We start from the raw sequence: 26,725 nt of genomic DNA, 5'->3' as shown, positions 1-26,725 counted from the left end.
ATTAATCAACCTTTTTAATTGAGTCATTTTGATGTCAAATTCTTTCCTGCACACAGTGATAGCTGTTGTGTCCAGCAGTGGCTGAAAGTAGAGGGAGTTCTGTCTACATCAGAATGGTCATCTGTTAGAAATACTGACTGTGTACTAATACTAAACATGCTGCAGTGCAAACTTGGTAACTGCAGTCAGAGCCAAGAGGGCAGTCAGTGCAACTCCAGAGACCATTCATTAAATGCTTTGTGATGCTGAGACAGCTTGGCCTTATGCTTCTTGAAGCTTCTCTGCACAGAAAAATAATCTGTCATGATTATCATAGAAACTTACATAGGTAGTAGTCCTGTATCAAATGCTGTGTGCCTTTCAGTACAGATTATTAGAAAAATGCAAAAACCCACTGGAAATAACATTTCTGAGATAATCATAGTCTTGCTCAATGTGGGTTGAAATCACAAATTCTTCTGAAACTGGTGCCTCTAGAAGCAATTGATAGATGGGTAACCTTAAATAAAGTGGGCAACAGTGGAAGCCAGTTTGTCAGTTCTTGAAGAGCTAACAGATATCATTAAGAAGATTAAATCCTACAATACAGGAAATATGTCTCTGAATGCATTGCTTCAAAATCAGAAAATATTTTTGCTCAGTGCCTCATCTGTTTCATGTCAAATTTCATTGACTTTGCAAAGTGTATTCAGCCTTGTGAATTGTTCCGTGATGAAATCTGTGTGCAGTATTTGTTCTGTTGTACTGATAAAAGTTCAGGGAGTGGGATCTTCTGTTCTGCAGAATTAAACTATAACATTATGGTGATTCTTAATGTAGTATATCTAAAGAAACAACTCCTTTTAATCTTCACAGAATACATGCATCATGCCTGTAGGAATAATTCATAAAAATAAATCACATTGACACATTCTATGATATCTTGTAAGGCCCTGCAGGGTGGCAGTGGCAGCAGCCACTTTTATTTAGCATGTGTCTGTTCCCCCAAAAGCTTTATGTCCTACTTTTAATTTGGCTTTCTTTACATCATGCTAAACAGTCTCTCAAATGTAGAAAAAACCTCAAAACAAATTATCTGATATTTCATTGCTAGCCTTTCTAAAGGCTGACTGGAGGTCAGAGATATCAGTTCATTCTCTGTGATGAAGTTCCGTATACTATAGAAGTTTTTCATGTGCAGTTTCTCAGCTGATTTGAGGTGTTAACAGAAATGTTAAACCAATTAGTATGAAGAATCATGGGATCACAAGATTACAAGGAAATTCACATTGGAAGGGACCCCAGAAGGACAATGAACCAAATGGTATGTGGGGATAACCAGCTCTCCAGATAAAGCAGAGCTAAATCAGATCAAAAAGGTGGCACTGGGCTGGTGACAAGACCAGTATCATGAGCACCATGAGAGAAATGTAAAAGTTCTATTATTACCTTGTTTCATTGCAGCTCTAGTTCCTTATATACCAAAGTACCACTGGTTATCATTCACTGGTAATCTGAAAAGCAATGCCACTGGAAACGGTTCTTGCCTCAAAAAATCTCTTTAGGCTTCTTAAAACTGTTTTCTTATTGATAAAAATCAAGCCTCTCCCATGGAAAAAGAAATGGAGGTAACTTTTTAGCAAATAAGAGCTGTTTAGGTATTATGTATTCTGTAGTGGAGAGGTGAAAAATATGCTCTGAGAATGTGAAATACAAATAAGTAATAACTCATAGAAAAGAGCTAAGTTTTATTTTATTTATAAGCTACAATTGTCCAAAGAGTTGTAAAGTATACTATGAGAAAAGGTCCTGCTTGTTTGGAGTTGCTCAAGGAAGGGCCTTGTCTCACAGAAGAAGCAGTAAAACATTTTTATTTTTAGATATATATACCTCATGCTATTTTATAATTTCAGTTTAACCACCATAAATGCAATATAAACTTACATAGCTGCAGCATAAAACTAAAAATACCTAACAAACACCACCTCTTCCCAGCAAGCAGGTCTCACTCAAATAATACTCTAGCAGTTTCTCTTTTGTTATTTGACTTAAGGACAGTTTAAAGGCTGTATTGATTTAGAGTTGCAACGTGTTTTACAGCGGTTTTATAATATCAGATAGAAGGTGGAAACATAGAAACTGTTTCCTACTGAAATGAATACATATTTTAAAATGTAATGAGTGAAATTGGGTGAGTGGAATTTCACATAGAAAAAAAAATTAAATTCTACATTAAAAGAATTTAGAAAATAATTTTTCTAAAAATCTAAATTATTTTCTAAATAATTTTTTCTATTACTTTACTAAGTAATAGAAACTTAAGGTATTCTTTAGGTGTTGTACAGGTGTTAGGAAATGCAGGTGATATGTATAAATTCTAATAATACATCTAAAGTCAGTAAGTTTAAAATATATTGGTCATAATGTTTGAAAATATGTTTAAATAAGGTGTAGGACAGAATCTCTGTAAATATTTGTGTATCAAATAGCAATAATGAGGGGGTTTTAGATTAACATTATTAGCTTTTCTAAATGAAGGTAGTATATCCCTAGTGGTAAAATTTATAAATTATCTAAATTTTAGCTTTGTGCACATCTACCCTATAATTCAAAATTAAAATAAAGTCTTATATAGGTATGTAGAATGTTACCCAGTTCTAGTTTTAAATGTCAAATTACTTAAAATCTTTTTTATTATGTGTTTCATTTGAAGATCTTATAGTTTAGTTCTTCTTGGCAAGCCTTAAAGGGAGGTTATTGTTTATTCTTATGTTACATGTGAGGCAACTGAGATAGAGAAAATTAAACTGACCTATGTGAAATTACTTGATTATTGGCTGAGTTGAAAGCCCAGAAAGAAAATCACAGCTTCCCTGAAGAGAAAGCTAAAACTTTGAGATGGTTCAGGAGGGCAAGATTCTGCTGCAAGTATTCTATCTGTGCTGCTAAAATGTTTCCCTTAACATTAAAAATAAGAACAAAGACTGTAATATTTAAAACTGTGAAGTGGAAGGCAGTATTCAAAATTATTTATACAAAAGTAGCCTTTCAGAAACCTTAAACTGAGCCTGACATTGAAAAATTTGCAAACTGTATAGTAATTCTTGCCTCCCAGTGAAAAAAAGTATATTCTGAACTTCAGCTTGGGCTCAGCAACTCCTCAATTTTCAGTTCTGAGCCAGGACCCTGATGGCAATGCAGCTGCTTAGGTCTCTAACCATCACTTCAATCACCGTCAGCAATGGATGTAAAGCTTTGGAATTGCCTTGAGCTATATGATCAATTGAAATTTTTTGTTTGAAAAAGAGGGGATTAATACAAAACAATGTTAGAAGAAAAATCTCATGACTTTGAAATAACCATTTTTCTTAGAGAACATAAAGAAAAATTTCCACATGTAATATGAATTATTTTGATAAGCTGTGACATTTCTGCTGGAAATAGTTTTGAAGAGACTCTGGATAGGCTGTGCTTGGTCCTCCTTTGAAGCCAATTGATGCATATCCATTGACTTCAATCAGAACAGTATTATGGCAAGTACCTTCTGTAACTGCTTTATTCTGGTTTTTGTTTACAGAAGATAGACAGTTGTACTACCAGTTTATCTTTTAGTCTTTCAAATGACTTCAAAATGTATTTTCCAATCTTAATTCAATTTAACAGAGGGTCCAAGATAGTAAATCTCTACAAATTTCATGAACATAAGAATTTGGGTAGAAGACCCTGAGCCCTCCTAAGGCAAATGCAGAGAGACAGTGACCTTTAGCCATTCACCTTGGTCTACCCAACAACAAGAGGCAACAGCTTGCATGTAGCAGCAAACTAACCATGATATCCTGGGCTAATCACAGTATGTTCCATATTATAAAACCTCAACTTTACAACTAAAGATGAGGTGATATAGGGAATGTAAAATGACTGACTAAAAGCTCATATTTTAACTTGGCCCTTACAGCTTTCAGTGGCAATGTATTTACCCTGTATTTGATGGAGAACAATCACAAGTCCTCTCCATCAAGACCTGGATCTCCTTTAATGACTTTCAGTCACCCTCATGGAACATATTCACCCCATTGACAGTAGTAAAAAGTTTCACTACTTGATGACCCCGTTGTCATGATTTCTACAAATAAATCTGCTGAGTAGTTAAAATATTTCAATATGAATCAAATAAATTAATGAAGGATGAGCTCTCAATAGCCACTAAAAACAATAATAAAATGTAGCTTCTAGCTTGAGAAATTACTAATTTTCTTATTGCCAGTAAGGGGAATATGTCAGGTACAGGATTATTCTGGTTGTGCCTGATTCTTACATACTTCCCTGAGTGTCCTGTACTGGTGAATGATTTATGTTTCACATTAGTTTGGAAATTATGCAATACCAGGAGCAGGCACAGGGCCAAACTCATTTCTACTATCCAGAATCCCACTGAATAGTCACTACATTGAGAACATATGAGAGACTAAACTGAAAAGAATAAACACTATACTGGGCTGATTTAAGAAATGAAGCTTCTTTCGGTATAGTTCCAAGTGTAGTTGTATATGTTCTTGGTGTAAAGAGTTCCTACTATTCTTCAAAGTTGTGATTTTCCTCTCTGTTTTGGTCCTCTCTGTTATCCATTAGTTCCCCAAAGTGCATCATCTGATGGTCCATTAGCTGTGTGAAGGACAGAAATTTTTCCCGTCAGTGCCAAGCAGGGAATTAGCGTTGGGTAGGAATCTCGTGCATGAGGGACCCATCTGGGACTGGCTGATGAATGGCTGTAGTCAGACTTCAGTTAAATTCTTTCAAGCAATTTGAGAATGTAAAGAATTATCTATGGGTTATATGGCTTTTGATTACATTAAAGTAATTATTTTCTGGCTCCTGTTAAACTTTGGAGATGAGGAAATGTTCAGAAAGTTCTGTGTAAAACAGATGGATGATTCCACTTCCAGTGGCAGGCAGAATACCAGAATTTTTTCTGCCAGTAGGGAACTGCTTGAAGTTACCTTCCCCTGGCTTTGCATCCCTGGGTTCTTTGGTCACTAACAAGGATTGATCTTAACTATTCTTCAGTAGATGCACTGAGAGTTTCCTGTTTTCCTCTCTTTTAATCCTTGTTTCCATGACATGCATGAATGTGATCTAATTCTGCTTGGTTGAAATTAGCAAGTAAATTTGTGATTTATTAAGAAAACTCATCCATCCCCATGAAGACAGTGTGCAAATGATTTCTCTAGGAAATCAGGCTAAAAGTGTTGATACTCATATTTTATGCTTTCTGCAAATTCTGACTACCTAGCCAACATTCTTCATCATGAGAACTTACTAGTGAAAGATGCTTTCCCCAATGGCTTTCCCCAGTAATGATCCTCCTAGGAGTATTTCAAAACTGTTCACGTTGAACTGTGTGATGTGATAAAAACTGCGTAGTGAAAGGCATGTAGTTCACATAGGATACTTAAAACATTGTATTGCTTCCTCACTGAAAATAAGTCCCCTTTTTAACCTCAGTTATATGGTTCTTTGTTGTAATCTGTGTTTTCTGAGTTTATAAATGAGTTCTCTCAAAATAAAGTTGTTCAAAGTGCTGTAGCTGCACTGTGCCCGTGGTCGCCTCCTGGGAACGGTCGGCATGGCCCTGCTGAGAGCTCCCAAACAGAAAGGTTGAAAAAACACTGAAAAAACCCCAACTTTCTCCAGGGATATCAATCTGCTTTCAATGTAATGAATGCTTTAATTAAACATCTAAACACGTTTCTATTAAGCTTTAGATCATACTGATTTTTAAAGCCACCTTTGAAGACAATGTAATTTAGATTAATTTTATTAAACTTGTGTAAATCTCTGGTGACTACTTACTTCTCTGTAAGTAGCAAAGTACTGTAAAAGCAAGAAAACATTATGTTGCTTTTAGCATAAACTTGTTGATTGCTTTTAGGTAATTTAAGAAATATTTGTTTAAACAAAATGAGTACCCAAGCCAGCTCCTGTGTGAATTTAAATCAGCGTCATTCATTTATTTGAACTGCTTACTTTTTCACTGGTGGCGTTCAGGGTCGTTTTTCGAGCTAGGGGAAGATGAGAAGTGTTCAGGCGCGCATGGCCACGAGCTGCCCCGCGCTCGTACGGAGCCCTCGTGCTGGTGTGGAACTCGCGCGGGGGCGCGGAGTGCCGGGCTTGGGGCGGCAGCAGGGACACGGGAAATCAGCCTCCCCCGGCCGAACGGCTTCGAGTTCTGCTGCCCCCCAGCCCCTCGGTGGTAGCCAGGGCGGCGGGGACGGGACGGGGCAGAGCGGGGCAGGGCAGGGCAGAACGCGGCGCTGATCCGAACGCGGCTCTCGCAGAGGCCCACAGTGCCACATTCGCACCCGGCCTGCCCCGACCTGGGCGGGACGGAACGGGACGGGGCTGGTCTCCCCGGGATTTCGTAACCGGCCCCGGGGAGGGCTCAGCCAGCCCGTCCCGCCCCGGGACCTGCGGCGAGGAGCGGCCCCCGACCCTCCCCCGTGGCCGCTGCTCCCCTCCCCCGGCCGGCGGAAGGACAAATAGTCCTCGCCGCATTGTTCGGCCCCGCACAACTTCGGGCCGCTCCCGGGGCGGCGGGCGGAGGGACGGCCCCGCGGAGGGGCGGCGGGCACGGGCACGGGCATGGTCCCGGTCCCGGTCCCTGCGGTGCCCGGGCAGCAGGCTCGGGGCGCTGGGGCCGGGCTGCGCTCGGCGCGCCCCGGCTCTGCCGCGGGCTGCTGGGGCCCCTGGGGCCGCTGGCGGGGCAGCTCCCGCCGGCCTCGCTCCCGCCGCCCGCCCCCGGGCTCTCTGCTCGCCCTCACGGCTGGCGGGTGGCCCCGGGGTGTCCGGCCCGGTTCTGCTGCTGGGAGCGGGACCAGGAAGAATCATCTCTGATGGGGGCCTCCCGCCGCGATTTCTTCTTTCCGGCGCCTTCTTTTTTTAAGCCTCCTTCCCCCAGACAACTTTTGCAGGAATTCCTCTTGAGAGGAGGTCCCTTACGGCGAGCTAAAGCTTTTACTCCCCCCCTGCTCATCCACAAGCACCTGGAAAGCACTTTGCCAGCGGCAGAAAACGAGTGAAGTGTAGCTGTCAGTGCCCCACAGAAGCGGGTTTTGATTTAACAATGGTCGCTCTGCATATGTTGTTTCTGGTCACCTCATAAGCAGTTCTCTTTGGTGACAGGTTTCACCATTGTAGCCTCCTGCAAATGTTGTAAATTTTTCCGATTGTAGAATATGTTACATAATATATATGTTATATAATTTTAATTACCGCGAGGTAAATATAGCAGGCAGCAAATTCGGTTATCTCTAAGATGGGCTGTACTGATAACAGCAAGCACTACGTAATCATGAGGCTTGGGCATAGGAACACTCTCTTTTGTAGGATACTTTTTCAGTCTGTTTGGTAAGGAAAAGATGTAGGAAGAACAGAATGCCTGTCCAGGAACTTCATCCAAAAGTTTAATGCAGTATAACAAAAATATTTTAATTTTTTATTGGCTCAAGTCAGGTTCCAAGTGAAAGAATAAATCAGTGAGAAAATGGAATTGCTTAGTCCATCCTAGTGCCGGAAACAATGTTGTTTTCTCCTTATTGCTAGTCCAAATGAGCATTGCTCTCTGTACAGTGAAGTTTTCTGGAAGCAGTAGAAAGGATTCAGTGATTTAGGTGAGGGTGGGAATTTGTTGTAAGAAACCAAACAAGAACAACAACAAACTGGAGCAGGGAAGATTTGCTGACTTTTCTCCAGGGCTATGGATTTGCCAAGCAATAGTATTTATCATGAATGAATTGTTGTCTGTGGATGCAAGCTGACCACATACATGTTGATTTAAAGGAGCTGTTCCAGTGAAAACTCCATCCTTGGTCAAGTGCTCTGTTGGGGATCACCCTAGGAGTTCGTACAGTTTGGGTGGTGATGGTGAATTAATTCAGCATCTGTAAATTTAAAAATAAATAAGCCAAAAGGAGACATGCAAGCTTAATGATTCTATTCACACAGGCATGATACATTAAATAGTAATACAGAATACATTTTCTCACATCCCTGAATGCACAACAGCTGTCTGCTGTATCAAATATTTTTCCTTTAAGGAGTGGGTGGAAAGCAATTCATGAAGGCTGTGAAAACTGCGTATGAGTGTGATTATTTTCAGGGAGTTATGCTCCAGTGATTTGGGTTTTATATTCCTCTTAATTTTTTTATTATGTTCTGTATGTAATTCTTCATTTTCATGGTCACGTTGAAGCATGTGGAAGAATGCTGCCACTGCCATCTGGCAAGTAGCAATTCCCTGATTGCTTGGTTGGTCGCTGACCATATTGATGTTGGTAGCTCAGCTGTCAGGGCAGTTACCATAAAGATTTACAGTTGTATTGTGTGTTCTGTCAGCGTCTGGAGTTCACTGATGACTTTGTGTGCAGAGGTTTACCTGCCTATTACTTGTACTACTCCATGTCAGACTGAAGACTTCTCTAAGGGAAGGGTATTCATCTGCAACTCTGATACTTTTCTTGGTAGAAAATTCATTGATCAAAATATTTTTGGGAAAGCATCGGCAGGAATAGAGTCCTGATTGCTGGAATCCTGGCTTGTGATATCACCAGCAAAAATTATTAGTGCCTATGATTGCTCCGGTATTTTCCTTTTATCCGTCTGAACAGTTGTTCCCTTCATAGTGAAGACCTTTTATTTTTAATGAGGTGAAAGAAAAGAAAATGTAGCAGTCACAAAAGGGAGTAGCATTTTAGCCTGCTACATAATATACAGGAAAGGTATAGTTATGTCACAGAAGGATTGGAAGTTTTTGATTTGTGGGTGATTTATGTACTCTACTTGCTGTGTTTGCAAGGAAAGAATCCTATCTAGGAGTTGCAGCAGGAATGAGACTGAAAGTATTTTCTTTGTTACAAACAGGAAACCATTGCACCTGTTTGAGCCAGGTTTCAGACACTGGTTTCTTCAGATCTTTTAACAGGTTTGCAATATGTACTGCTTTGGGTTTGGGTTTTTTCTTTTTAGTGTTGACAACATTGGATTTTGTTTAATTTTCTGTGTATGACTATGACAGAATAAGGGTATGAAGTGCATTTGTAAAAAACTCTCTGCAGTGAACAGGAATAATTTGTAACAAGTGGCAGAGCTACTTGAGCATGGGGTTGGGGATTCTGAGAATAGGTGAAAAGCAGTATTGCATGGACATAGAACATCATACCCTAATGTTTTGAGTGTACACGTTAGTTCTGGGCAGTGTTACATGATAAGGGATTAAAACTTGAAGATTCCAGATCTCACGAATGTGGAAGAATATGTTCAGTACCCAGGAAACATTAGGTTAGTTATGTTTTGAATTTTACTGTAGCAAAGGATGTGATAGTTACTGATCTTTCACAACAATTTTAGTCAAGTTACCTGCAAAAGAATATTCTGAAATTTCTGATTTGGCCAACTCACTAAAATTTTGTGTCCCCCAGCAATCTTCTTTAGGTCAGACTCACAGTGTGTTTTGGGTCAAAGCATACCTTCCTGAGGCCTTGTGTACTTGTTAAATTTGTCTGACTAATTTCTGGAAAGTTCATTTATGTTCTGATAATTTTCCCCTAAGTTCCTTGAAGTTTTTCTGAGAGGGCTGCCAAGGCATGGAGATGTAAAGCAGAATGGCTGCTACAATGTGACTTTTGGCAATGAGCACGTTTACTCAGCATCTGCACGAGAAAGTGACATGTCCTTGTGGAGCAAATAAAACATTTTATGGTATTTTGTGTAACTTTAAACCCTGTGCCATGGATTATGTGGTTATATCATCTTCTACTCAAAGCTTCTAGCTGCAAATAAAAGCCTATAAATCTGAACCTTAAAATCTGATGTCAGAGGGCAAATAAAAAGAATCTATAATTATCTAAATCTGAACAAAAATAACTTATAATTTTAATTCAATTACACATCAGTACAAATAATTGTTAGCATTATTGCTTCCACTTTCTTTACATTTAGCAGGATTTCTAATCAATGCTTATCAGCATTGCAGCTGTACTAACTGGTACTGAGTGCCAGTACTGGTTAAAAAGTAGCGCTTCCAGAGAAACAAATCTTTTCAGTAGGTATATAGGGGATCTTGTAACAAAAATATGTTAAAGAATGTTGCACATGAAACGTATAATGCTCTCTCAATGGGTACTTCCCTCTAAAGTGTATTATTATTTATACTTCAAAGAGAAAAAGTACATACTTAGATCCCTCAGGGGCACGGAGAATGGAAGTCATTGTGTTGGTATTTTAATACAAATTGCTTCCTGCATTTCTAAGTGGCAAATATATGAATATTCATAGAATCACGAGACCAAATGATCATTGAACGCAAGGCATGTAAGGGAGAAAAATGGAGGAGAGTCTCCAGACTCTCCAGTTTGTCTTTGCCTGGGGGTGGTAAGTTTGTGACATCTTCCGAAGGAACGGGAACATTCCTGGTAACAGTCAGGCACTGGGGTAGGAAGAGTTGATTTGGAAGGGAAGGGTGTGTGGCTGGAGAGCCCTCGGTACAGCCTGCTGCTTTCCAGAGCTGGGGGACTGCCAAGCAGCAGCCTGTGAGGGATGCGCGCCCCTCCACCCTGCCGCTCCTCGCTGCGCTTACCGGCTCCCTGGTGCCTTTTAGGTTCTCCGGGCTTTTAGTGTCCTTTTCCATTGTCCTTGTGTTTCGTAAGTACCCTTGCTCCAAAAGAATATGCCAGTAACTGAATAGATTATTGATTTATAATTTTCACTTTCGGAGAGAATGGTAAGTGGCCCTCGGTAGCTGGGGTCAGAAAAGAGCAGGCCCAGCCCCAGGTGGTGGCAAGTAGGTGCCACCTGGGGGCTCTGCAGGCTCGAGAGACGGGTGTGCGACAGAGCACCGGCATCGCACCGGCGCCGCTCCGCTCCGCTCGGTGTCGGGGACTGGCGTGCGCTCGCCTTAGGCCGGCACGCTGGTGTGTGGGGTGGCTTTACAGACACGAAATAAACTTCCCGCAGGACAGGCTGGCAGTGCGGTTTTGTGAGAAGGAGACGGAGCACAAAAGAGTGATTTGTCTGTAGCAGTGGCAGGACCCAAATGAGGGCGCAGGTTCTTTGCGCGGTGCTTCCCATTCCTGCACGGAAGCCGTTGGGCTGGTTCACTTTTAGCATCACCTGTTTCAGAGAGCTGCAGTGTTTATTTGAATGTGTGTTCTTGTAGTAACAGCCATGTTCTTGTGCTTTGACACGTTACGGTTTTAATGGTATGTATTAAGAGGAAGCTTCTAATGAATGCTTAAAATTTATGTAATTTATATGCCATTTTATTTTGAGCAGTAAGACTGTGTATTGATATATTAAAAGTATTCAGGCCTATTTTAGGGTATGTGAATTCAGGATGAGTGCGATAATGAGTTTTGGGGCACGTGCATTGCCGGCAGTGCTGCATGTCGAGGTTTGCTGTCGGTTTGGCTGAGTTGGGGAGCGGTGGGGAGGGGTCTGTTCCTGTGAAGTGCGTGTTTCCCTGAGCGGCCCGAGGGGATTCACTTCTCCCCCGTCTGCTGGGGCGTCCCGGTTCTGCGTTCGGGGGCGAGGCTGTGCCGGGGCGGCTCCCGGGGGCGCCACTTGGTCCCCGCCCGCCTCGGCCGGGAGCGGCGCGGCGCGACAAGGGTTAAGGCGGCGGCGCTCGGCGCGGAGGGATACGGAGCCGGAGCCGTGAACGTGGTGCTGAGGCTCTGTAAGCAAAAAAATGTCCGCCTGAGGGAACCCACAAGTTCCTTCCAGCGGGGGGGGAGCGCTCGGCTCGTCGCCTCCCACCCAGCCCGCGGCCCGCGCGCCGCCGCCGGCCCGGCCCTGGTCACCGGAGCGTACGGGGACAGCGGGTGAGTGCGGGCGGCCGCGAGAAGTTGGGAGAGAGCGGCGGGGGGAAGGAAGCAGCGGCCGGGCGCTCGCAGGGGCAGAGGCGGCGGCGAGGGGACGGGGCCGCTGGGGCGCGGGCGGGAGTGGGGCCGCCAGGGGTGGCGGCGGCGGGACCGCGGGGGAGGCGCAGGCTCCGCTGGGGGACCCAAGGGGCGGCAGCCGGGGCCGGCCGCGCGGGCGGCGGGGCGGGCGTGTGGCGGTCTCCGGGCCGCGGACCGCGGGCAGGAGCGAGTCCCGCGGGCGGCGCTTGGCGGCTGCCCGCGCTCATAAAGGAGCGGGCGGCTCGGAAACTTGCTGGGGCGCGGGGCCGCGGCGGCTCCCCCGCGGCGCCCGCCGGCACAAGGGAAGGCGCGGGCCCCTCCCGTCCCCGCCGCCGCACGCGCATTCCAGGCCCCCCCCGCGCCCGCCGGCGGCGCGCGCGCCCGGTCCCGCGTGCGCGCGTGCGGCGCGCGGGGGCGGCTCCCGGCCCGCCGCGGTCCCGAGCGCGGAGCGGCGGCCGCGGCCCCGGTGGGTGGGTCGGGAGACGGGGGGAGGGGGAGCCGGCACCGGCGGCGGGCGGTAGTGCTGGGGCAGAGATGGCTCTGCTGAGGCTCGGCAGCCCCATTGTTGCGGGGACAGTGAGTCACTTAATCTCTCGCTAATTCTCCGGACCTCGCCGGGCCGCGGCTGTTTATTTGCTTTCGCTTGCCTGAGGGGGACTTAATTCCTGGCGGCGGCCCTTCTGCGGCGTGACCGTGCCTTGCTCGAGGTTGTGGGAGAAGTGGAATGAGGGAGAAGAGGGAGCGTGAGGAAACTTGAAGAGAGTTGGTTAGTTGGGGAAGCTGCTGCTGCCGGTTCCCTCAGCCCGCCCGGCCGAGCGAGGCTCCCCCGGGAGGCTCCACCCCGCCCCGGGGGCGCAGGTACCAGAGGCCCCTGTCCGCCGGGTCCGGGTTCGCGCCGTGAAGTGCTGCATGTACCTCTCTCCCTGTGCCCTAGAAAGGTGATCGGAGGAGCGGAGGAAGATGAATTCCCAGCAGCAGAGGATGGCCGCTATAGGAACTGACAAGGAACTGAGCGACTTGCTGGACTTCAGTGCGGTAGGATATTCTCCGAGGTCTTCTCATGACTTCTTCGTGGTCATGCGAACTGAGGAGCAGGGGCAGCAGCGTGCAGGGCTTGGCTGGGTCTGTCTCAGCCAAGTTGGACACCTGAACTTTGATGTAATGTCTAGACTTCCAGATTTAATACTGTAATACCAGCTGGGTCAATTGGTTTAACTGGTTAAAATCAGGCTGACCCAGTGATGGCATAATCTAATAATTAACGTTGGTTAAGCTGGCGTGTGGCACTGGTACCTTGGCTCTTGGCTTCCCCCCGTATCTTTTTTTTTTTTCTTCTTATTTGAACAAAAGAAAAATTATTGCCCACAAATAGAAGAAGTTATTCATTTATTTTCTTGGCTAAGAAAATTGTAGGTGTTTTCTGTGTGATAATTTTAACATACCAAAAAGGCTCTTGATTTATAAATATAAAACTACTGTCTCTTAAACGCTGTCTTTATGCAGTGACTTTATGCTTGCAGATCAGTAAAAAGTATAATTTGAGTAAAAAAATGTAAATAATATAACTATTTGAAATGATCACAGTAGTAGTAGGTGTCCTTTTAATTTTAAGTTGTGTTCATGTAGAAATGAGTCCTATTAATAAATTGCAAGGAGTACTTCAGCTTATTGGTTTTGTGTGTCTAAACACGCGTCTTACATTCTGTTTGTTTTCAAGCAGAAATTAGAAAAAAATTGTTTCCTATTGACCTTTTTTCTGTTTACATTAATAATTCAGCAAGGCTTTCAGAGCCAACTAAAATATGTCTTTTTTTTTCTTTTTTTTTTTTTTCTTTTCTTTTTCTTGTTTTGCAGATGTTTTCTCCACCTGTAAATAGTGGAAAAACCAGACCAACTACGCTAGGAAGCAGCCAGTTCAGTGGATCAGGTAGGATGCATCTGAGATACATCATGTTCATCTCACTGGCTCTTGATGTTTCAGCGTAGTCTTCGTGTTCTCAGAGTATTGTAATCTTTCATTTGTGCATATTCTCATAAGATATTCAGATCAGTTAGAGATGTGCTGCTTTGATCTTTATAGCACATTTTGCTAACTTTAACCCAGGTTTTCCCCTCTGTCTTAGGCTATTAGCCGCAGTACAGTGAAGTGTTGAGTATCTCCAGCCATACTTACATGGAAGTTGTATATTTGTTATATTAAAAATGAATGACTGTGTTGTTTTTGTTTGAGAAAATCAGACCTAGCTGTTCAATTGATGAACTTCCTAGCCCTTCTGTATGAAGGGAGAAAACTTCTGTAAAATGCCAAATAGTTAAATACTTCTGATTTAGGTTGTTATTCTTAAATGCAGTACTAAAGGAAAATGTGAGTTTAATACCATTTTCTAGTACTGCGTAGCTCTCAAAGATTTGACAACTAGAATTTTCTTGTGTCAAAACTTTATCCTTGTGTCTGGAAAACAAGTAACTGTATTTACATGTTGCATGTCTTTTGTGGCTTCAATGTATTATCACAGGGTCCACCTAACAGCTGTGTCAGAGACCTTTATGCTGAGACTTACAGGAAAAAAGTGCAATTTTTAAACACATGCATTGTATGAATGTCTAAAGGGAGTACTTATTACTTATTACAAAAGAAAAAACAAAGTAAGTTTTTGATGAAACTTCTTCTGTAGGTTCATCGTGTTTGAATACAGTGAAACAATATTTTTGCTCTTAAGGATACAACAAAGTGATGTTTGTATTTTAGTTAATGAAAATAAATGTTTAGAATGCCAGTAGGGAAGTGAAGTAGTGCCTTGAAGTTTTGCAGTAACATCCCGTTGGCTTCTTAGGCTGTCAGGGCTGTTACTTTGAGAGTCCAAATGACACTGCATTTTAGTGACACTTGAGGATTTTTGTTTTTAAAACATCTTAAAACTTCTCCATGGAGTAATTTTTCAAACTTTCCAGAGACTGTCTCTCACATTTAATTTAGTGAAACTATGTAGCAAATGTAGTTGTTACATACATGAAGATGTCTGTTAGGTTTTCTCCTAAAATAAATGACTGGCTTTCTCTTCCTCTTTGAAAGTACACCAATTACTGTCAATTAGAGCAAATAAGTCTCACAATGTAGTTAATATGTAAATATTTAATTTAATATTTAAATTAAAAATAATACAAATATTTACGAGAGTTGTTTCTCTGAAGCTTGTTTTGAAAGACATTCAGGTACCTAAAGCTTAATTGTGGGGAACACAACCTGAGCACCTCATCCCACTTTGTCCTTGCTTTTCCTGAATGAGTAGAATAATCTTCTGTTGAATAATAAAGCTTTCATTTTTACTTTAGGTCTTAGAGCACTGTTAAATAATGTGATATGTCCTATTTGTAAGTAATGCTTTCTTTTCTTCCCTTGGATGTCTTAGAAAAAGAAAGAATGCTAGAATAGCTATTTCTTTAAGAGAAACAGTGTGACTTCTTGAATTTCTTTACCAGTGTGGTGTATCCTCCTATTAATACCAATCCTCAGTACAACACTGCAGCTATCAAACAAGCTACAACCTCAGCTGAGTTCCCCTTGGAATGATAGTAGTATAGTAGTATATATATGGATTTTCATTTAAAACATTTCTTGTTGTAGAGATTTACTGGTTAGTGGGATTATATGCCCTAATTCTGGTAATGTTATGATCTAAGCCTTGACTTAGGGGGATTATTCTGCAGAAGTGAGAGGTGACAAACTTCTTCATTAGTTGTGTTCTGAGACAGCTTTTCTACAACACTTAACACTATGTCAAGATCAGTGATGAAATACAGGCATTTAATTTCTAAGTACTTTGATTTAATTGTCTTGCTATAATTTCAAGTGTTTTGTAACTTTTAGGACAAACAATACTTGAAAGCTTTTTTTTTTAACTGACTAGAGGTCACCTTTTAAAGAGAAACATGAAAAGAGGAGGTATTTATTCCTTTGTGCTATCTAGGACTGAAAATCACGCTATGTGCAGATTCCTGAAAAGTACTTCTTTTTTTTCTTTGGGTGTTGCTGCCTCTTACACAGATTTTCAGTGGTTTTGATGGAATTAGAGAAGTGAGCTTAACGGGAAAAGTACTAAAGCAAGCTACAAGTTTTATTTTTGTGATATTTTTAGAAGCATAATCAAGTAAAGTGGTTTCTTTTTCTTAGTTGGAGTAAGACTGTGCTCATTGTTTTTTATTTTAGAGCCTCCTCTTTCTCATTTAAACTTAAAATAAACATCTATAAACACCTACCCTCCCCCTCCAACCTGTCAGTGATTTGAGATTCAGCCTAATGGCACCCATTAAGTAGGTGAAGATCAATTGTATGCCTACATGGCTCTTAAGACTGTATATTTCTGGGAAATCTGATTTAGAAGGAAGGAATGCTCATGATGCTTTTCTTTACCATCCCCAGGTCCCTAGAGTAAAAGGTCAAATTAGTTGCTGTTAAAGAATGGTTAAGTGTTGTTTGTTTTTCAGGTGTGGCTTTGTGAAGTGTTGGAAATACTGGGGTGTAAGTTATTAATTCTGATGTAACAAGCTTGATTTGCTATAATTCTGCAAGACTTCTGTTGATTGTATTTTATAGTAGTTGGGTTGCATGAATAAAACAGCTAATACAACTGATCTATAATTCGTAAGAAATTACTGTCTTGAATTAACAGTTGAACACTGTTTTGATTAAAAGATAGCTGGGGCAGGCTTGCTTTCTACAGGTCCATCAGTTATGAATGAAAGCTGTAGATAAAATAAGTGAACTAATCTGATATATTGTAGTATATTACGACAGTAAGTCATGTAAGCTGCTGATAAAGTCAAATAACTTGGTCAGACTACTGGTGAAAATAAACGTATTGGAAAAAGTAACCTGATACGTAAGCCAGTGAGTTAAGCTACAAAATATTCCTTGTCATACCTGCTGTACTTAATTCTTTTTTAAAACAGAACTTGTCATTCTTTTTTCCTCCAAAACCAACTTCTGAAGATGAAGCCATGTCTCTCATAGAAACTGTAGTGGAAGGTGGCAAAGGCCAGAGATTTGTTCAATTCAATGGGGTTTTAAATCAGGCTTTTTTTTCAGATTTTAGTTAAAATAAAAATTTTCTGTTGCTATTATGGCTAATGGTAGTGTTTGTGATTTACAGTGACATTTTGCTTGTTTTGCCTTTGCCTAAGCTACAACACATATGCCAATACAAACGTGAATGGTTTCGGATTTTGCCCAACATGCTTTATTTATTATAGTAATTCCATTAACAACCAGTCACAATATGCACGTGCCCACGATAGGCAATGGTAGTGCAATTTTCCTATGGTTTTTAGTAGATTAGATCTCAATCTCAGTTTTTCCTGATAAACTGAAATTTTTAAAATCTCGGGTTTGGTACCCTAAAATAAATTACTTTATTTCTTTTGTCTTTTGCAAAGAAGAGTAAATCTGAGACACTGTTTTTCTGTGGCCTACCATTTTCAATTAGGTACCTTTTTCAGTGTACTAATAGCATTATTCATTATTTTTTCATGTGGCTGTGTGCATGCATGTGTGAGGCATCAGTCAAAGAGACAAAGTAAGATAATGTGGATGTATAGAGAAGAGGGATAGGAGTTTCAAGTAAGAGGTACAGTTTAAGAGCTAAATTGTCAAAATGTAACACCTCTCTTGCCTGTAAGATTGTTCTGAAGTTCATAAAAATAAGCACATTTGGATACGAACAGCTTTGGGCACAAATCTTGTGTGTACCCAGATGTTCCTTATATATGCAAAGACTTCTGAATGTATCCGTGTAGGTATTTGTTTGTATTGGTTTGGACCCTTTTATACAAATTCAAGAGGCTGGCTGTCCTTTGCACTTGTCTCTGCTAATGTATTGAGTTTGTATGGGGCGCATTGGTTTGGGATAGGCCACTAATTAGTGACTTGATGCAAAGACCATTTAAGTTGATAGCCTGCCATTAACCTGAGTGTCCCTAAATTAGGGCCATGTGTTTTGAGCATGGCAATTCTTGAGCAGGTGTATTAAGTTAGGAACAGTGTTTCCAAAATTAACAAAACCTGACTTTGAAAAGGAAATAAGAGTTCACAGGATTGACAATTTTCCATCAGCAGTTCCATGTAAAAGAAACAAAAAAACCCAAATAAAAGAAAGCATTTGGGAGGGTTACCTGGATGAGCAATGGTTTAGATACTCTGTTCATTGATCTATGCAATTGCTGAAAAGGCATTCTTATTGTGTGCTAAATGCTGGAAATCATTAGGTCAGGCAGCAGTGTAGCTTGTTTAGTATTTTTAATTTTTTAATGTCTAATTTGTCCTCTAGCTTATATAAGTGAACCAGCAGACTTGGTAACCTGGTATTTTGTCTTTGGTCTGAGGGGTGCTAAATCGTGTCCCCTTCTGAAGAGCCTTAGGGGAGTTGAAGAATCCTTGTGCTTGAAAGCAGAAGGGTGTCTGTGGCTTCTTTACCTTCTATTTTTTTGAAATCAATTATCAATTTGAAATCATCAATTACTCTTCAAATGGGCCACATGCAAGGAGATGAAGATTTCAATCTGGTTCCCTTACCTGTTGCATTTAGAAGGTAAAGCAGAACTGGTAAATTCATGACACTGCAGCTTGTCTGTTGGCAGCCCCTGTCTCACTGTTGCTGTCTCATTTCCTCCTTCCATTCTTTGCCTATGGCAAGATAAATTACCAGGCACTTCATGAAAAGTCTTGAAAAGTATAGCATATATTCCTGTGTAATACAGCTTCCATACTCCTATTTAAGAAAGAGAAGGAGAAAAAATGTTGGACAAATAGAGAGAACTGACAACCCAGCTTTAAAGTAATATATTGCTTTAAAGGTGTTGGTCATCATACGGGTATTGATATTTTGGGAATTGAGGAAAAAGGGAGAGTTACTAAAACACCTCAGTATTCTGAGTCTAGTTTGATGAGCAGATAAATAGGTGTTAGTCCATTTTTCATTGCTGTTGACTTTGATTTTGATAGATGAACCTCATGACACTTGGTCAGATTGCTGTTTTCTAAAAAGAAGATCTAAGAATTTGTAACAGTGCTGGCCTGTCTTCTGTTTAGAGATACATTTGACAGCAATAATAAGGGAAACTGGCTTTTCCTGTGTTGGCATGTAGAAAGCATTCTTTCAAAAAGTTCATCCTGTATTTCCAGCAACATTTTCCTTAGATGCGAGTGGCAGTGTGGTCGCTATGTTAGAGGCACAGCATCCAACCTCCAATCCCCATATAAATGTTACTGATTTGGGATGCAAGGAAGATTTTTGCAATGTTATTTCTGGATGGCTTCAGAAGGTGTGGGATTGCAGTAGTGCCTTGTCCTTTCCTGGAGTGGTTCTACCTGGGCTGGGGTACCTTCCACCATCAGCCTCTCCTCAACCAGGAACTATGTTCTGCCGAATTTTTCTGTTCTACTGTAAGTGATGAAGAGTCTTCAGATGCTTTGGAGAGTGGTCTTAATGGCTTGTGGAAGGAGTATGATTTGAAATTTTGTATTTATCCAGAAAGCAGATTTGATAGAAATGCAAATGTGAGGACTAAAGGTTTGGGTGAAGAAGAGAAAAAGGAGTATGACTGGAATTCTTATGTATTTGTATGTACTTTCTTGTCAGCTGAGCTTGTAATCTCTCCCTGTAAAACTTAACGTCTGCAGCTTTTGCTAAGTTTCAGCTTTTTTGGGGTTTATTTATGGTCTCTTTTTTTGATCTTTAGCAAAGGAATTTCATGTTAAAAGCTTATCATTCATACATGCTTGCCAAAGTTTCCCTTCCCCTCGCTTCTTTCCAGCTGTCACACAAAGAGGATTTAACCCCTTAGTTGTTTTGCTATCAAGTTGCTGTGACAGCTGTTTGCCTCAGGTAAATCTACTTTATCCATAGCTGAGCCTGCAGAAACCATTATATGAGTTTATGTTAATCTACCCTATACTCTACTATTAACTTGGTAAACTGTATTTTCCTGAAATTGCTAAAGATACAGTGTAATTTTTTCATGATTGAACATTGTGTGTATTTATGAAGAGAAGGTTGTTTAAGGCAGTAATATAATACCATACCACTTACTAAGACAGATGTTAGTGAAGAGTGTTTCTAAAATGGGAAGCTGCACATAAACTGAAATAGTTTGCTAGGCTTCTTGAACTGACCTCTCTTGACCATGGAGATGCAGTTTTTTGTTGCTCTATTATGGAAGGTTTTATGCGTTCAGGGAAATAGCACTGAGCATTTTCAGAATCAAATAAAATTTATTAAAGTACCCATGGAGCCAGATGTGATCAATAGGATATCATAAATAAGTCTTCTATCTTAAATTTACTTGGAAATAAATACTAATTTTCATACTTGAAAATTCAGTTTCAATAAATGACCTCATGAAATAAAGTATCTTCTCTAAAAACCTTTTTTTACTGCCATTATCTAGTTCAATGTGTGAGCACTTCTTCAGAAATATATAACAAAACTTAATTGGTTTTGTACATCCTCCTGTGAGGAGGTTGCTAGATTTTAAATAAGGAAATAAGCAAAGGCAGTATTTTCTTTTGCATATGAATTATTTGGAGATTGTTACTGAATATGGATAACTAGTTTTAAGTAGTGTATTTACCTTCATAACTTTTGGCTATTAAACATTATATGAAAAGGGGGAAAATATTATTTCAATTAAAAATTATCATTCTAAGGATAGGAATTTTATGTTAATATCTGAGGATTTTTTTTCCCCTGTCTTAAATTTTAATGGGCACTCCTGTATTTTGTTGGTTTTATTTGCTTTGTGATTATTTTAAATTGATCTGAAAATTTAGAAGCCTCCAGTTCTTTTGTATACCTCAACCTGATGATTAGGAGGCACATTGTGGTACTTGATGGACTTTTTAAATACTACAATGCATTATTTGCTAGTGTTTGTAGGGGTCAAGTTGTTTGTTTTTTATTTTTTTCTATTATGAGTCTAAGATGAGATAATGATATTTTTTTTTAAATGTCTTGAATGAATGCCTTGTTTTTTCATCTGTAAAACAAAACTGTGTTTGTAAACACAACATTCAAAAACATAAAGGACGCACTTCTTTGGTGAAGATGTTAACTGAATACCAAGAATGATCAGAAAAAGTAGCTTTTGTTATATTTATAATATCTCACTGTTTTCAGAGGATAATCAGGCTAAAAAGCACCCAATCAATCTTCAGGACTTTGTTAGATTCTTGTATGGTAGAGATGTGGGGTGTTTTTTTTTTGTTTGTTTGCTTGGTTTTTGTTGTTTTTTTTTTTAAGTAAAGGGCTGAAATTGCTTTAAAATGCATAAACTTCAGAAACTGCAGAAAAATCTTGCTTGACCACACCAAAATAATTGTTGCTAGTGTGTTAAAGTAGTGTTTGGAATGGGGTTGTAAAAAAGACTTGACTAAAAGTGTTTACTTTGTAGCCCTGACAAATGCTCTCTGTGAATGGTAGTAAAAACTTAGCGTAATACTAAGTAAAGTTTATCTTGGACACACAAGTTGTACACTCATATTTGGCCTATGCAATTGCTTTTAAAAGATGGTTAAAAAGTGTACATTGTTATGGTACCAATTTATTGCTAAGTGAAAAATAGGTAGTTTGGGTTTGTTTTTTTTTACATAGAACTGACAATTTTTTATTTATTTTTTCTGAAGTAACTTTTGTTTATTGGAGTGGATTTCTTGTTCCTGATCTTCTATATTGATATAGGTTGCCTGTATTATTTTATGTAAGGATGTGAGGCATTTGTTACACTTTTCAAGTTTGCTTTGTTTTGGTAGCAGATTTTGTTTTTTTTCTTTGCTAGTTGTAGTTACAGAGATGATGGTGTCTCCATGTCTTGGTCAGGTTGTTGTGTGGATTTCAAGTAAGAAGTTGAACCACTTGCTTTCTACTTTGTTTTTCATGAACAAAACTGTAGGATGCATTTTGTATTTAGCTTGTCTCTGGAAGAGATCTTTGCTGTTGCTGAAGCAGTGGTAACAGCAAAACTTATGTTAGGCTGGGCTGGAGTTTTATGTTGAAGTGTGCTCTGAGCCACGTTTTGTGGAAGCTGTATTTTAAATGGTGTATTCTTTTCCTTCCTTTTAAATATAAAGATGAGTAGGCTAAACTAATTTAGTAAAACATACCTAGTTAATCAAAATCCAAATTTGGCCATTTCTAGTTGTGTACATTTTGCAGGTAAAATGCAAGTGAATATCAGACCATAAATGTGCATATTCTGTGTATTAAATTGAGTTTAAAATGTATTTTACCCTTAATTCAGTATAAACAAAATCCAGAGGTATTTTTAATCTTCTGTAGGAGAATAGAATTCACTGTGTATATTTTTATTTTTTGTTTACTTGAATGCATGATACTATTGTCTTGGTGTTATCCCAAGAGCTATTGTGGCTACCCTATGAAATGATTAAGTCAGACAGCTTTGCTTGTAGGACAAACATTTTTTCATTTGTGGTGTTTTGACCATTTCCAATGCGACACCTATCCTGTTCCAGTTCTTTATGCAGCGACTTCATGAGTCATAATCCTTGCACAAGGAACACAGCTTAAAATAATCACTCATTGTTTCTTTGCAATTGTATTCACTGCCCATTGCAAATAAATAAGAGCAGAAACTACAATATCATTTAATCCTTTACTGTTTGCTTTTGACGTGCAAAGTATTCTCTTGTAATGGAGAAGTAATCCATAAGGAGGGTAGCTGCTCTTTCATCTTCCTGGATGCTAAATGAAGCCAAGGCTTTTATGAAGAGATGGTGATTTAATGAAGATGACCGAGTTTTGGAGTAATGAAAAGCTTTTGTGTATTTCTAAAAATGATGTCTGGTGCTTACTACTGTAGAGCTCAAATGGCTGAATTCTGTAGTATGTCTTTGCAAGATTAGTGCTTGTGATGCTTAGATGCAAGGGGATTGAATGGAATAATAATGCAAAATTTTTTTCCTTAGCTGGATTTTGTAAAACAAATGCACATTTCTGCCAATTAGTGTATAAATGCATGCCATGTCTGGCATGTGTTCTCTGCTCTGTGTTATACTTTTATTTTGGTAACCTTGAGGATATCTCTGATATCGTATTCCCATGCCAGAGGACAGTAATAAGCACACAAAAAAAAATGGAGCATAAACTTTTCCATTATTACTTATATCAGGAATATATGAATTAGATACTTAGGAGTATTTGTACAGTGTTGAATTTAAAAGCTCTGCAAGTAAAAAACTTCCCCCAAAAATACCTAAACAGAACCAAAACAACAACATGAAAAAATACAAACCAAAAAAACTCAGTACAAAAGCCTAAAAGAACCTCCCAAAAATGCAAACCCCAATAAAACACCCCCCCATATCTCTTCCTCTTTCAACTGTTAATTTTATTAGTTTATTTGCAATATTTTTTTAATGATCTGCAATATTACTACTTGCAAAGCAAGTTGGATAATGCCTAATGCTTCAAAATGAAGAAAAGAGGGGCTTTAAAGAGTGCAAAACCATATCTTCTCTAGCACATACACCAAAGTCTTACCTGGCCTTCTGGATGGAAGTGCTGGACAGTACAACAAGAAGCAATCTTAAAAGGGGCTAAATTATTTTGGACATAGTCAGAAACATAGAGAATGCAGCATGTTATGGTCTTCATTGTGTACAGGAAAAATAGACCTGATCATCTGGGGTGAATGAATTTAGGCAGGGCTTTGTCTGTAACTATTACATTAGTTTTTGAAAACTAATGTAATAAAAGTGCAGAAATGGGTAAATTACTCGTGTTTCCTTCTGGTGGCTTTTAGTGGCTTGAATTGCTGCCTGGTCCCTATGTAGAAGTATGGAAATTCTTACAAGAGTGATGTATAGGGGATGCATAGAACTCAGCATGTTTGGTGATTAAATCTCAGGATGGCAAAGGTGTTTTTGTGAATACACTTCTGGGTAGAAGGTGAAGCATTATAAGAGATTTTTTGGGGATTTTTGTAGAGTGATATAGTAAAACCAGAGTTTGTGGCCTCAAACACACTTTCGAGATACTTGTTGAATACTGAATAGTAGTTTCAATAATTTGCTTCTTTGCTATGTACTAACCCTTCCATTTTCCTTTATCCTCATCAGGGGAAATTTTGATCAGAAAAGGGGCAAATGCCTGAATATAGGAAATTATGTGTAATGCAGTTTGTATTCTATGCTAATGATAATATGCATTTTGGCCTTTGAGTAGTCTAAATTTGTTTAATAAGGTGAATGGTATTTTTTCTCCCAGTCACAGCAGGGAACCTGAGTTCCCTGTGAACTATCACAAACCCCCCTGCTTTGGAGCTTGCATTTCTGCAAGTGCTAACTGGCATGTGTGTGACAGTGCCACTTGTGCTGCAGTGAGACTCCGGCGGAGTTTGGCCATCTCTCATGAGCGTGTCACAGGTTGTCTTGGAATTGGATCCTGGAGAACATGCTGTTGCCATAGCAATGAAAGTCCTTCTGAAGGCAGGATTCCTGGCACAGCTCTTGCATCTCCTGAAGTGCTTGGTGCATTGATCTGCAAGTACCTTGTCAGTATTAGCACATAGCTGGAGTAAAAAGAGCAGGAAGCAGAGATTTCCTTTCCTCATTACTTGTTTTTTTGGTTGGTTGAACCCAATGTTCATAATGCTACAAATTTTTAAAATCTTACTCTGTGAACTTTTTGTGTATTTAACATACTTGGCCTGAATGCACTTAGAGATTGAATGGTTCTAACAGCTAACCACTGTTTATTGCAAAAGTATCACTTTCTGAGTTTCCCACAGTACTTGTCCCTTCTTGTTCCTGGAAGAAATATTTTATGAGGATTTCCTCTGTAATTTTGAGTAGTGCAAAACAGGAAAATACATTGCTTCATTCATCAAGCTTTTCTCATTCATGTTTTTGTTTTCTATAAGTAAAATCGTTGTCTTGTTACCATATTATTTATAAATGTGACACTCATGAGGGAAAATCACTTACAGAGAGGTAAAGTTCTGTATTTATTTGGGGAACATACCTTACATAGGATGCCTTTTTCAGCAAACTCGGCTATATCTCTGTACATAAATGCTTCCTCCTCAGACTGTAATTACCAAATGTTAATTGTTTTCAAATTAAGAAAAGGATATTAATTTTTTGTGTCACATCAGATAATATAGTTCTTAGGGGTTTTTTATATGTGAAGTTTTTCATCAAGATGAAATGTGGGAAATCAGAGTCAATTTTTAGAGCAGAGGCACTCTAGGCAGCTATAATATCCATTTCTATGTGTGCTGTCAGGATGGAGTTGCGTAATTTTTTGCTTATTTAAGAAGATAAAAATATTTTTAATCTGAAGAACTAGAAAAAAATTGGATTTCTTTTTTAAGTTTGGAGACAATGTGATTAACACTACAGCATATTCTTTTATGGGACTTCCATGTGTAAATATTGTTTTTTTACTGAAAGAGCCTCCAGATGAGATGAGTTCTGAAGTTATCCATATAGCTTGCTCCTTCTTTACATCTGTTTATGTAACATAATCTTTAGCTCTATCACTTTCTCTGAAATAGATAAAAGTGAGAATTAAGCAAACACTTAATTCTTCTTTCTCCTTCCTAGTGAAATTAAAGAAGAATGAAATAATGAATACTTTATTTGTACTTGAAAAGAACTTTCTGCCTGCTGCAGCAGATGTGTGCATGTGCCATGCTAGAGATCCTTAGCTTGGGTGTTGTTTTTGTGTCCCTGCCTGCCCTTGCCCCTTTCCAGAGCAGGAAGCAGCATAGCTCCAGGTTGGCTTGGCCTTGGGAAGCGTTGCTGAGCTGCTGCTCTAAGCAGTTCAGACAGGACTTGTTACTTACAGTTTCTACATGTGTTGGTCTAAACTGCATAGACAAGTTGTGGTGTGAGTGGCCTTGGCGTGGGGACCAGATCCTCTACCAAGGAGAGGTCACACTGATCTCAAGGACAGTAAGGGAGTCAGACTCTGCAAGGTGTCTGCTTGTTGTTGTTTTCCCCTTTTAAGCAAATTTAATGCTGCCTCAGCGGACGTGTGTCCTACAGCTCTGCAGCTATCCTGGGGAAGGAACACAGCATTAATAACCCAAGTATCCTCTGACTGCTGTGCCAGTTGGTCTCATGTCACGTTTGGGAATAAAAGGTCTTTCACAGCTCCAACAAATGTTCTATTTGTGTCCTTTTAGCCTTTGAGTCAGTACCGATTGAGTAGGCACTGTTTTTGGGATTGTGGCAGTAGGGTCACTGACATACATTGAGATAAGCTCATTGTGTTCTGAATATGTAAGTGTGTATAAGTACTGGCCTGATTTTGTCAGGCTTCACAAAGATAGCAATTTAAATGAATTTAGTATGAGAAGAAGATAAATACCTATCTTTTAAAATTCTGATTCTGAAATAATTTTATACTTGCATGGCTGAGCCTTAAATAGAAGGCACAGATCATTTAATTCATATAACAAGCTTCCATATTGAAATATTAAATGCTTTTCAATAATCTGTGGTTTTATAATTTATGCTATTGTTTTATTGGATCTGTTAAATAATAGGAACATGGAATACTGAGTAATGAACAAAATACATAATTCTTGAAATGTGATTTTTGTTTTATCTGACTCAATTAATATCTAAAAAATTATCAGGAATAGCAAAGTCCTGGGAAATACTATAATTCACTTTCTACTTAGTGCTGTTATTTTTGTAAAATTGAAAATTTTTGCAAGAAGTTAAAGCAGGCTTTTTATCTCCATTAAAAGCTTTTGTTAAGATTGTATCATTGCTTAGT

General features: G+C 39.8%; 2 protein-coding genes across 12 annotated transcripts in view; one reads left to right on the top strand and one right to left on the bottom strand.

The window, feature by feature from the left end:
* Window positions 1–11,340: 11,340 nt before the first annotated feature.
* LOC130257488 (skin secretory protein xP2-like) lies at window positions 11,341–12,490 on the bottom strand. Its single transcript, XM_056500039.1, has 2 exons — window positions 11,839–12,490; window positions 11,341–11,702 (listed from the first exon to the last, which is right to left on the bottom strand). Exons 1-2 carry the CDS (start codon window positions 12,488–12,490, stop codon window positions 11,341–11,343), a joined length of 1,014 nt encoding a protein of 337 aa, XP_056356014.1.
* TCF12 (transcription factor 12) overlaps window positions 11,631–26,725 on the top strand; it is a 158,816-nt gene continuing 143,721 nt past the window's right edge. For 2 of the 11 annotated variants that reach the window (XM_056500086.1, XM_056500083.1), the window contains exons 1-3: window positions 12,316–12,393; window positions 12,862–12,962; window positions 13,782–13,854. In XM_056500086.1, the coding sequence (XP_056356061.1) occupies window positions 12,888–12,962; window positions 13,782–13,854 (148 nt within the window). In that variant the 5' untranslated portion in view covers window positions 12,316–12,393; window positions 12,862–12,887. Of the gene's footprint in view, window positions 11,850–12,315; window positions 12,394–12,443; window positions 12,786–12,861; window positions 12,963–13,781; window positions 13,855–26,725 lie in introns of those variants that run through there. The other 9 variants (XM_056500085.1, XM_056500088.1, XM_056500079.1 and 6 more) reach the window with 9 other exon arrangements.

Source organism: Oenanthe melanoleuca, chromosome 10, assembly GCF_029582105.1.
Source record: "Oenanthe melanoleuca isolate GR-GAL-2019-014 chromosome 10, OMel1.0, whole genome shotgun sequence".
Taxonomy (NCBI): Eukaryota; Metazoa; Chordata; class Aves; order Passeriformes; family Muscicapidae; genus Oenanthe; species Oenanthe melanoleuca.
This window is presented reverse-complemented; position numbering and strand designations above follow the sequence as displayed.